Below are 13,090 nucleotides of genomic sequence, written 5' to 3'. Positions count from 1 at the left end.
AACAGAAAACAATAAACTTACGGAAAAGATGGTATACCGCAAACAAAAGGTGCAAAGGTTTTTGTACACCATATCCGGATTCGACAATTAATGTCTCTTCAGCGATGTTAGGAATCGAAACGGTATTTGGAAAGCTATACAATTTACCTCAATTTAGGATAGACTCTTGAATTTTGAGGAGTCAAAATAGGATGAACGGATTATATAAACCCGAAGGCAAATATAATACAAGCCCAAACGAAAAAATATAAACAGGTCTAAATTGAAAACAACTTTCAAACCTATGGTTGCGTTGGATAAAAAACGCAATTTGTATACGTGTGCATGCAAAACAAATTTCTTGGTAGAGGGGTATAAATACAGCACAAACAACATTTTCCAAAAGACCAAAAAAGTGAAAAAGAATATTTTAACAAAACGCAATTGACTAACAGGTCGAACAACTGATGTTCTAAAACCCTGCTGACTGCCATTGGCGATTGCCAAATAAACGTATCACCAGATGTAAAAAATGGATCTTAATTATTAATTTAATACCAAACAGAAAACAATAAACTTGCGGAAAAGATGGTATACCGCAAACATGAGGTGCAAAAATTTGTACACCATATCCGGATTTCGACAATTAATGTCTTTTCAGTGATGTTAGGAATCGAAACGGTATTTGGAATATATATTCATTTTTTGAGTTACAAAATTCCAAGTAGAAGTAGAAAAAAATATCCGATACTAACAGTCAATCAAAACCAAAATCGAAGGAAAACAAACAGGCCATAAGATTAATGACGAAAAGTCAAAAAGTAAAGATATAGACTGAAACATAACATAAGTCGTAAGTCCTAATGAAGTAATGATATAGACTGAAATATAACATAAGTCGTAAGTCTTAATGAAGTAAAGATACAGACTGAAATCTAACATAAGTCGTTAGTCTTTATGAAGTAAAAATATAGACTGAAATCTAACATAAGTTGTAAGTCTTTATGAAGTAAAAATATAGACTGAAATCTAACATAAGCCGTAAGTCTTTATGAAGTCAAGGTATAGACTGAAATCTAACATAAGTCGTTAGTCTTAATGAAGTAATGATATTGACTGAAATATAACATAAGTCGTAAGTCTTAATGAAGTAAGGATATAGACTGAAATCTAACATAAGTCGTAAGTCTTTTTGAAGCAAAAATATAGACTGAAATCTATCATAAGTCGTAAGTCTTTGTGAAGTCAAAATATAGACTGAAATCTAACATAAGTCTTAAGTCTTTATGAAGTAAAGATATAGACTGAAATCTAACATAAGTCGTAAGTCTTTCTGAAGTAAAGATATAGACTGAAATCTAACATGAGTCGTAAGTCTTTATGAAGTAAAGATATAGACTGAAATCTAACATGAGTCGTAAGTCTTTATGAAGTAAAGATATAGACTGAAATCTAACATAAGTCGTAAGTCTTTTTGAAGTAATGATATCTGTTTATGCTGAATATAGTCCTAACTGTGTAGTTTATGTGATAGTGATAACGCCCATTCAACTCATTGTATAAGACACATAAGCTCCCTGAAAGCAAGCACACTGTATCAATACATTATATGTAAGTGTCGTGATGTGGGTTATTATACATATTATGAAAGAGGTTGCAACTTAGAAAAGGAAAATTTTTATAATGATATATACCATATGTCATGAGGCTTTAAATTTTTGTGAAAATTTAGTCAACAAATATTAAAATACTGCATGATCTACAATACAGCTTAAAATTATTTTAGAGTACATCTTCAATCAATAACTAGAAGGGAGAAAGCCTATGGAACAGATAAGTTATTTGTTTTTACTTTAACAGTTCAATGGCCGTAATCAACTATGTTGGTAGACTGGAAAAAAACTCATTAGTAATTTATGAGTTCTCATTAGAAAACTTCACACTTAAATTAAATCAGCTTAACATTTACATTATTTCATCTATACAATTTGACTGTGTTATCCATGTTTTAATTACAGTAAAAATAGCCATATTGAATTGACACAGTGGCATCCTTAAATAGAATATTCAAAGTAGTCAATACACATGAAAGATGATTGTGGTCCTTTAATCAAGTAGTATCAGAGGAAACGATTCAACAAAAATGTTTATTATGGACAGATAACAGACGCCAGATAATAAAATATATAAATATATATAATTATATAAATACGTCTGAACCAGTGACGACTCTACACCAGATTTTATCCATCGGATCACCAGCAGTGATGGTGATACATTCTGTATTTATAATTCGTCTAAACAACAGCCCAACAATGTTGGCCGGGATTCGAACTCATGCTACTGATATATCGTGGCACCAAATCGCCTTGCACTATGCCCGACGCGTTAGACCACTCGACCACCTAGGCTCTATAATAATAAAGCTTTCGGTGGCCGGTTGTTACCTTTCCTCGTCAGTTTTTTGTTGCTTTTGGTGGGGTTCATATTACTTAACCTTCGAGTTTTACTGTTTAAGGTGATGTGGATTGCTGTTCGTCTTTTCGTCGTTCTTCTTTAGAGAAAAATGTTCTGTTTGTTTAGTTGAACTAATGAACTAATGGTTTATGATTGCCCCGTTGGTAACTTATCATTCTAGACATTAGTTCATTGTTAATTAAGTAATTCCAAACTTTTTTGTTGTAAAAATAGATACAAAATAATTTTTGGTTTCCTTTAAATGATTAAACGATCTTTAGGGAATCCTTCACCGACTAAGTACAGATAATTGCTGTTCAAACAAAAAAAAAACCCATTGATTCTACATATAATGCATACAATATCAAAATATTTTTTCTTGATTAAAGTTTTTTGCACCGCAAAATATATTCATCTTTACCTGGACATGAGTTCAATGAACTTAATACAAACGGTTGAAACCTGTTATTGGATCGGTGAAACATGACATTTCTAATTCCTATTATGTCTGTTTGTCTTGCTCACGCATTGTTGTCAATATAATGGAATTCTATGCGACTGTCATACAAGTGAGAGGTTAAGCTATCTATAAAACCAATTTTAATTCACCATTTTCTGCATAAGGAAATGCCTGTACCAAGTCAGGAATATGACAGTTGTTGATGTGTCGGAGCTTTTGAAGTTGCCATTTTATAAAGGACTTTCCAAATTGAATTTCTCTTGGAGTTCGGTATTTTTGTTATTTTATTTCTTTCTAAATTTGAAACTCTTCTAAAAATATTTAAACGGCACCGATTTTTGAAATTGTCAAAGACATTGTTGATATAAATTTGATAAAAATTTGACAAGAATTGTACACCTGAGAGCGCTTCCAATGTAATTTTCAAAAAAATTTAATATTTCCAAGGAGCAATTCTTTTTTAAAAATAACAGATTGTCACCGATTTACACGCGATAGCGTTAACAATGCAATTTCCATATAAATAATATTCCAAGTGCATAACTCTTTCAAAAATTGATGATCGGCACTGATTTTCGAGCATGTCCGAGACAATGCTGATATAAACCTATGATATAAGTTTTATAAAAAATCTTGCAAGAATTGTACACGTTAAAACGCTAACAAGACCGGACGGACAGACGCACGCCCGATATTTCTATGTGCCCCGCAAAGCGTTGCGCGGGAGACAATAAATTCAGAAATAGTTTAAAAGATGTAAGTTGATAACTATATGTAACTGAATGAAGTGTGCAGATCATATATACCATTAACAAGAACGCCTTTTTCTAAGTATGATATGAGTTGATTTACTTACTTCACTGAATTAACTCTAACTTTGTGGGATGCAAGCTCTAAAAAAAGAATGATTTAAAAAATAAATAAAAGAGGAAATAGCAACTTGTCGATATTTCAGATGTTTGATTTAAAAAAAAAAGGATCAAAAGGTTTATTCACATAAAACATTCACAGATTATTACACGAGTTTTTTTCTCAAAACAGCCATGATATAAGCTCCAGACACCCATTTGAAATATAAAAGCTTTACTTCGTATACAACCATGAACGATATTGAAATTAACATGTACTGATTTTGTCATTATATTTTTTAACTATCGTAACCCTTGGCTAGCGAAGATGTAATTATAATTGTCTGTCCCTCTTTGATTGCAACCAAATTATTTTATTCTTATCCGCTGATCATACCTTTTGTATCCTTAAAATATAGATAAATCGACGCAAGGATATTTATTTGTAAACTGAATTGCATTTTAAAATGAATCAACTCAATTCCTATAGTTCCGTTGCATTATTGGAGGAGCAGCATATAGAAGATGCGCACATTTATGCATCAAGGGTTAGTATTATGGTAGTATTCTATCAAGTACTTGTAGGTATCAGCCCTCAGATTTCAGGGTCAATAATTTAGTAATCAGTCATTCAAAATGCAGAAAAAAATAAGCATGATCAACTTCCGATCATTATAAAACATACAATAACGTTATAATATGTAGTTTGCATCAAATTTACTCGAAAAAAGGGTACTGGATAAGAATCGGCTTCCAAGCGTAATATTGAAAATTGTTTCTTTTTGTCTTTTACGGTTGTTTCCGCTCTTAAACGTTTGATTTCAGTTTCGAAATTTCAAATACATGTACTTTGGTATTTTGCATCACTGAAGAAACAATATGTGTCGTAATGTGCATATGGTGGACAGAAATCTGTACTATATGATTGTTATATTTTGCTAAGCCAGAATCAATGTCTTGGAAAATACTATGCAATGAGCCAAAACTAACTTTTCGGGGCCTTTTATAGCTGACTATATGGTATGGGTTTTCCTCATTGTTGAAGACCGTACAATGACTTAAAGTTATTAACTTCTATGTCATTTGGCCTTTGGAGAAGAGTTGTCTCATTGGCAACTGTACCACATCTTCTTACTATTATAGATACTTTATTTTTCAGTTTTAAAAGGCAAAATAACACACGAAGCTGATAATTGAAGCCGTATAATATTGCATTTAGGCATGACGAAGCGTTTTTTTTTAAAGTTTGGAAAGTCACTTCTGAAAGCAAATAGTTGGTAAGCAATGTAACAGTAACGAATATCAAACAGATAATATCAATTACTACAAACCTAAGGCTAAACACTTAGTGGACATGTCCAGCGCTGCTTTGGACATACAGTAAGCAGGACAGACTCCACTCTACAATAAGCAAAATAAAATCTAAATCATAATGTTCGTTATTGATTCATTTTAATATAAGGAGATGTGGTATGATGTATGTATGCTTTAGTCATTATTGTAAAATCTAGAGTGAGAGTGGGGAAAACGCAAAATCAAACAGCTAGCAAACCGACAGATGATAACCTTATAAATATATTTATGTAATATTGAAGCAAAGTCAAGTTAATATAATTGTAATACATAAAAAGAAAACTTACAATTTGCCAAATATCAATAGTTATTCTTAAAAATACCAAAGTATTTATCTTTGTAGTTCCTGCTGTCTCAACTGTGTAGCTCGTTGTAAAAGTATACTATGTCTATTAAGTTCTAAAACTCACCGGTCTTTGTCCAGCTATACTTGACACATTAACTATGCTACCTGTTTAAAGGGAAAGTCAAAACTAAAATAAATTAGTAAGAATAATAACAAAGGTGATACTTGTTCCTGTTTTAATTTTTTTTATTGAAGAATTGTTTAAACGCAAACTACCAGTAGTGTATAACCAGATATTATTTAAAAAAAAAACCTTTTAACTTTTGTTCAGAAATATCAAGGAAATTCAGAAAAAAGTAATAACTACCGTTCTATATTGACCACAAAATTTAAAAAAATGTGTTTGTTGTACAAATACAATACATCAATGCAATAAAGACTTATTTTGCAAACATATTGTGATTTAGAAAAGACATCAGATAAAACAGTATATTACTGTGGCTTGACTATAGGTGTTGCTTTTTACCTTTACCTTTTGTTCAACCAGATTGTAAAATTGACAATACAATACACTACAAACCAGTAAAAGTCTGAAATGGCCTATATCTGTACTCGACTGTACTGATTTTTACTTGACCAGTCTGAATTGGTCTGATATTTACTTGATACTACTCAACTGTAGTCTGAACCATACTTAACAGTCTGAACTTGTACTCGACCTTTACTCGACCAGTACTTAACCATTTTATAAGAGTCTGAACCATACTCGACATTGTCTTAATCATACTTAACCAAGTCTGAACCATGCTCGTCCGAGTCTGAACCATACTCGAACAAGTCTCAACCAACCTAGACCTATTTTTTGTATCTATCTATTGTATTTCATCAATTTAGGAACTGTTATATATATATATATATATATATATATATACATATATAAGTCTGAAAATTACACCCAACAGTGTTAGAATTAGACTTTTATGCTGACAAATTTTTATCCCTCAACGGGATTCGAACTCACACCTTTGATACGCTACAGCACCAATCGCTTAGCCTCATGTCCAGCGCTCTAGACCACACGACCACATCCGCTATATAAAAAATATAACTTCAATAGTCGTAGTGTCACCTTGTCACGTAAGGCGAATCTAGATATATATATCTGTATATATATAAAATGACTGAATAATAGCCAACGATAAATCTTACGGGGCGATGGATCATATAATTATGATACAGTACACTACAAAATATAATATATAACCAGTCTAAAAGGGTACAACATCACCAAAAAATAACAATAAAATGAACAAATGTAACTATAAATATTTCGGATAAAAGATATCCTTCATCAGTATGATCACGATGTAAAATGAATCTTATCAACCTATTATGATTATAAAACTATAGCAATCTTGAATTCTATACAAAAAAAACCCAGTTTTACCAGAACATCATAGAGACGCTAGTACAATTCTAGAATTTCCAAACCCGGCGTAACGACATACCTAAAATAAAAATAGTAATAATTTGCGATATATACAAGTCTAAATTGAAATCAACGTTCAAACCTATGATTGCGTTGGATAAAAACCGCAATTTTTATACGTGTGCATGCAAAACAAATTTCTTGATAGAGGGGTCTAAATACAGCACAAACAACATTTTCCAAAAGACCAAAAAATTGAAAAAGTATATTTTAACAAAACGCACTTGACTAACAGGTCGAACAGCAAATGTTCTTAAACCCTGCTGACTGCCATTGGCGATTGCCAAATAAACGGATCACCGATGTAATAAATGGATCTGAATTATAAATTTAATACTAAACAGAAAACAATAAACTTGCGGAAAAGATGGTATACCGCAAACAAAAGGTGCAAAGGTTTTTGTACACCATATCCGGATTTCGACAATTAATGTCTCTTCAGTGATGTTAGATATCGAAACGGTATTTGGAAAGCCATACAATTTACCTCAATTTAGGATAGACTATTGAAGTTTGAGGAGTCAAAATAGGATGAACGGATCATATAAACCCGAAGGCAAATATAATACTAGCCCAAACGAAAAAATATAAACAAGTCTAAATTGAAAACAACGTTCAAACCTATGATATATATATATGTACAATGTATATCACATTTGACTGTTTGTCTTTTTATTTTTGGCCATGGCGTTGTCAGTTTGTTTTCGATCTATGAGTTTTACTGTCCCTCTGGTATCTTTCGTCCCTCTTTTTAATATTGAAATAAAACAAGGTAATCGAATTTCTGGTTGGAATTAAAAAAATATCATGTAATAAATTAAGTTTTCGTTAAATGAATTTTTATATACATGATATCATGTTCACATTGCTGTATGTACATCAGAAATACTAGAACTTTCAACCATTATTCAAATATCTTAAATGTTATTCAAATTTGTATTTATCAAAATATATATAAAATAGTAATTAATGTTAAAATAATAATAAAACTTTCATAGCAATCCTTGATAACCTTTTAAAAAAGGAAATGCATTCCAAAGTTGCAGTAGAAATTCTTTTTGATAAAATTTAAATACGTTTTGTCAAAATTAAAGACATGACATACAGGAAGCACTTTATTAAGGTTTAATAACCTTAGTACATGTGTGTTTTACAGGTAAAAAGAAAATCTATTTTTCTTAAACTCGTGTATTACTTATCTAGTGAATTCAAAAGGCCTTGTTATCTAAGTTTTACGGGATGTTGTAATTTTCAATGGATGTTATTTAAAATGTATTCCTCTCTGACCAGGTGTGATCTTTTTAATCAGTGTGCCCGAAGCAGGATGTATTATTTTATAGTTTACCCCTAATCATTTCTTTAATTTTTATCCCTTTTTAAAATATATATATCCCAAATTATAAATAGGAATAGATATATTTCTGATATAAGATTAAACAATGTCAGTGATTTTGTTGGCTGTTGTTACCTCATTATTGTATGTAACCATGAAACCTAAGTAGTTTTTATTTAGGAATTTAGGAAAATCAATTTTTGTTAAAAAAAACAACACATGCCAAACAAAAACAACCTTAATAAAGTTTTATTACCCTCAGTATAGGTGTGGTTTTTATGTAAAAGAAAGTCTTTTTATTTAACAAAACTCAGACTTTAAAATTAGATAAATTAACTATCTCGATTTGATAAATATAAGAGAATTATGTAAGGATGTAAAAATCTGTTTATATATATCTTTATTTTATTGTGGCTGTTGTCATGTCAGTTAAGAAAGTTATTTTAACAATCAAAATTATAAAAAGTAGAGGTTATTTGGTCATGTATGGTTCAGACTGGTCGAGTATTGTTCAGACCTTTGGTCGAGTACGGTTCAGACTGAAAAAAATAGGTCGAGAGCTGGTCAAGTATTGGTCGAGTACAGGTCGAGAATGGGTTAAGACTGTTTCAGACTGGTCGAGTAATAGTTGAGACTATTTTCAATAGCAAAGACAAGAGTCCAGTACAAATCAGTACAGTCGAATATGGTTAAGACTGGGTCGAGTAATATTAAGTAAAATTCAGACCAATTCAGACTGGTCGAGTAAAAATCAGTACAATCGAGTACAGATATAGGCCATTTCAGACTTTTACTGATTTGTAGTGATAGGGACATTTAAATTGACCAGTTGGTTTTGTTAGAGTTGATGAATAGGTGATCACTCATGCATTTAGAGTTTACCTTGATTCTGTCACATTACTCCACCTGTCCAAATTTCACTAATGTGGTGTTACTGAGATAGTTGTTTCAAAAAATAGTTAACTATAGCAAGGCTTAAATTTTTATCTTGGTAACAAACATTGCATGCATTTAGTTTAAACTAGAATGTTATGACTGAATCTTGAGTAATTGGCCACAAGATACAAACTAAATTTTGTCATACCAAATCTATTTTTTGTTCCATATTTGATAAAAACTGATTTTTTTTTAATATGATTTCCCCACCTGTGTTTTATACTATTATTTCAATATTTGTGTAAAATGTTGTAATATTATATGTACTATTTTACATAGGAAATAAATTATGAAACCTTTTATATGCACCTTTATAAAAACACTTTTCGCCACAATTTGAAGCAAAAGTGTTTTGCATATTCATTTTATTTACAAGACATTAAAAGTAAAACTGGTTAAATTTTGGAAGGAATACTTGTTTGAAAAGAGGATATTATTTTTTCCCATTACATCCGAACATTATTGAAATGTTTGGCAATATGAACCAATTCTTTGACATGGAATAACAATTTACCAGTAAAAAGTAAAATCACAAAAATACTGAACTCAGAGGAAAATTCAAAAAGTAAAGTTCCTAATCAAATGGCAAAATCAAAAGCTCAAACACATCAAACGAATGGATAACAACTGTCATATTCCTGACTTGGTACAGGCATTTTCTTATGTAGAAAATGGTGGATTGAACCTGGTTTTATAGCTTTTTTTTATGACAGTCGCATCGAATTCCAGTAAGGTATAGTAATTTGACAGCTAATGTAAAGTGTCTTTCAAGGTTTATTACTGACTGCCTCAGTCTTAATTAATAGATGTAAAAGGTAATATTCCAATTGTTCCCTTGTCTAGTAGGAAGTGAATGGTCATTATGGTTGTACAGTATACCAAAGTTAAATAAATGTTTTTTCTCAATAGTTCATTGTAAAATTAGTTTAGTAAGTCCACACAATCAACAAGGTATATGATATGGCTTCAACCCCCTACATTATAACAAAATTTGGATATTGGAAAAAAATTGAAATTTTGTTGTCAGATACTAGTTGCATTGATATGAATCAGACACAGCAACAAACAAATCACAAGAATTACGTTTCACCAACACTGTTGGCTATGCACATGGAAACTGATAGAATCTAACACTTGTTATATATTTCAGATTGATTTTGTGAGAAAAAAATGTCCGTAACATGTATCTGTTGGCTTTGTTTGTTCTTCTGGCATTTACACCACAAAATTAAGAAATGTTTGCAGTGTTCTTACAATTGTCAAAATTGCGAAAAGTGGGAGCATAAATTTCTCTATATTTACGTTCTTACCTTTTGCAATTTTGGCAATAATAAGAACACTGCAAACCTTTCTGAAATTTAATGGAACAGTGGCCTTACTTATTTTTGTCGAGCCTGCGACTTCTGTCGCTCGAAATAGGGATAGTGAATCGGCGGTGGGGACAGTGAAGTTACTGTGACTTGACTGTAAGTGTTGCTCTCCACCTATTGCAACTTATTTAAAATTCTGACCAATTGCAATTTGTTTTATAAAACCAAATTGTTCAACTGGTCAGAAATTTAAACAAACTGCTGGAGAAAACCACAGTCAAGTCGTGAAAGTGCAAGGTGATAAAATAAAGCATACTTACAATTCTATAAGACTTTAATTCCACTTCAATGTTATTAAGACAAATCAGTCTAACAGTTTGTATAGAAATTTTATTGTTATTGTCATGCTAAAGGTGATAGGTAGTAATTTTGAATTGCTATTAAAATGTCCAAAGTAAGCTTTCATACAATTTTTCTTTCGAAAAGTCTTCTATATTCATAAGAATCAGACATCATTTGAATTTAAAACATCTCATAAAATATATGTGAAATTACAATATGTTGTTAATAAGTTTCCATGGGAGATAACCTAAAAACATTATTCTTGAATATAGAAAACTTTTCGAAAGCAAAAATGATTATCTCCCATAGAAACTTCCTAAAAACGTATTGTAATTTCACGCGTATTTTACTGAATATAAGATGTTTTAATTCAAATGATGTCTGATTGTTATCAATATAGAAAACTTTTCGAAAGAAAATTGTATAAAAGCTTACTTTGGACATTGTGGCAGGTGCTTGTACTTGTTTTGGATTTATAACTATTTTGACCTGAGCGTCACTGATGAGTCTTATGTAGACGAAACGCAAGTCTGGCGTATCAAATTATAAGCCTGGTACCTTTGATAACTATTTACACCACTGGGTCGATGCCACTGCTGGCGGACGTTTCGTCCCCGAGGGTATCACCAGCCCAGTAGTCAACACTTCGGTGTTGACATGAATATCAATTATATGGTCATTTTTATAAATTTACTGTTTGCAAAAGTATGGCCTGCTGACCTTGACCTCATTTTCATGGTTCAGTGGTAAAAGTTATGTTTTTTGTGTTTTGGCCTGTTTTTCAAATACTGTATGCAATTGGTCAACTATATTTGGTGTATGCAAATATTTTACGGTGTACATGTCAATCTGGCAGGTTTTAATTGACCTTGACCTCATTTTTACGGTTTATTGCTTAAAGTTTAGTTTTTGTGTTTTTGGTCTGTTTTTCTTAAACTATGAGAAAATGCAAATGTGATTCCTAAAGAATTCTTGAGAACCTTGGTAGCATGATTTTAGATAGTCACACATACAGTTACTTATCTGATTTGCTAGTCTGGAAGAAGAAAAATATATTCCAAATTTCCTTACAATTGTTTCTTTCTCAGGGTAAAAATTTCAAAGTTGATGAAAAATAGGGTAAATGAACTTTAAAGGGCTAAGATAATATGCTCGTTTTCATCAATTCTGTATCAATTTTGAAGTCAATTTAAACTCAAACTATAAATTTAACAGTACATGTTTTTTGTAGAATTTTACTTCAAAGGACTATAACAACTAAATTAAATCAATTTGTATCACAATTGTAGACAATTCATATTGGTTCAAATTTGGAAATTAGCTATATATTTTTTTTTCTCTGTGCCTAGCAAATGAGATCAATAACTGTATATGTGATCATCTAAAATCATCCTGCGAAGGCTGCTTCACTTCTGAATGACTTTTCATTTTTGTAAATGTATATTGTTTCCCTCTTAGTTATTGGATAAATATATTATGCCTATTCTTAAGAAAATAACTTCAGTTTTGAGCCATCTTTAAGCAGTTATTGTAAATTGAAAGATATTACATGGATGTGAATCCTTAAAATTGACTAAAAATTCAAAAGCATCTTGAAAATGGTCCTAGTTGGAAATAAATTGAGGGGAGAGTGGCGTATCTTTTGAAATGTTATCAATAATTTCCGAGGGAAGCCAAGTAGCAAAATGTAAAACAAACAAAACCAGGTGACAGATTCTGAGAGATAGTTAAAACTCACCATGGCTCTTGCACCAGTTTATTACTCTGATTTGAGTAATACTGCTATAGTGTTATATGCGTAAACTACGGGAAGTTTTCTAAACTGTAGATTTAACAACACACTGATATAATGATTTCATATATATAAATATATGAAATATCATAGTTTTGTCGGGTCAAATTAATGCTGTGTGATATCATTATCCTATTGTTAGATTTTACTCAACCTCTCTTCACTTAATAATGTGAATCCAGTGAAACAAATTGCCAATATATGCTAAATATTTAAAAAAAGATGTTCCCCTCAGGTAATAATCATATTGTATTTTTTATGTCCCCGCCGTAGCGGTGGGAGCATTATGTTTTACCCTTGTCCGTCTGTACGTCTGTACGTACGTACGTCCGTACGTCCCAAAATTGGTTTCCGTTCTCTAACTTGAGTTTGCCTCAACCAAATGTTATGAAATTTATATACACAATGCTTATTACCACAAAATTCAGATCAAGTTTGAATGTTGGTGGCGTCACTTTAACCGTTCTAGAGTTATGCCCCTTTATAAATGGAAAAATTGCAAAAC

At 31.3% G+C, this 13,090-nt stretch overlaps 1 protein-coding gene across 1 annotated transcript in view; it reads right to left on the bottom strand.

The window, feature by feature from the left end:
* Positions 1 to 13,090, bottom strand: part of LOC127728664 (3-oxoacyl-[acyl-carrier-protein] reductase FabG-like) — a 40,411-nt gene that overhangs the window by 6,796 nt on the left and 20,525 nt on the right. Inside the window, exons 5-7 of the mRNA XM_052236273.1 lie at positions 5,508 to 5,548; positions 5,076 to 5,145; positions 3,753 to 3,789 (exon numbers count right to left, since the gene is read on the bottom strand). Of these exons, the coding sequence (XP_052092233.1) occupies positions 3,753 to 3,789; positions 5,076 to 5,145; positions 5,508 to 5,548 (148 nt within the window). The remainder of the gene's footprint in view (positions 1 to 3,752; positions 3,790 to 5,075; positions 5,146 to 5,507; positions 5,549 to 13,090) is intronic.

Source organism: Mytilus californianus, unplaced genomic scaffold, assembly GCF_021869535.1.
Source record: "Mytilus californianus isolate M0D057914Y unplaced genomic scaffold, xbMytCali1.0.p SCAF_2, whole genome shotgun sequence".
Taxonomy (NCBI): Eukaryota; Metazoa; Mollusca; class Bivalvia; order Mytilida; family Mytilidae; genus Mytilus; species Mytilus californianus.
Note: the sequence above shows the minus strand (reverse complement) of the source record. Positions and strands in the feature narration are given on the sequence as shown.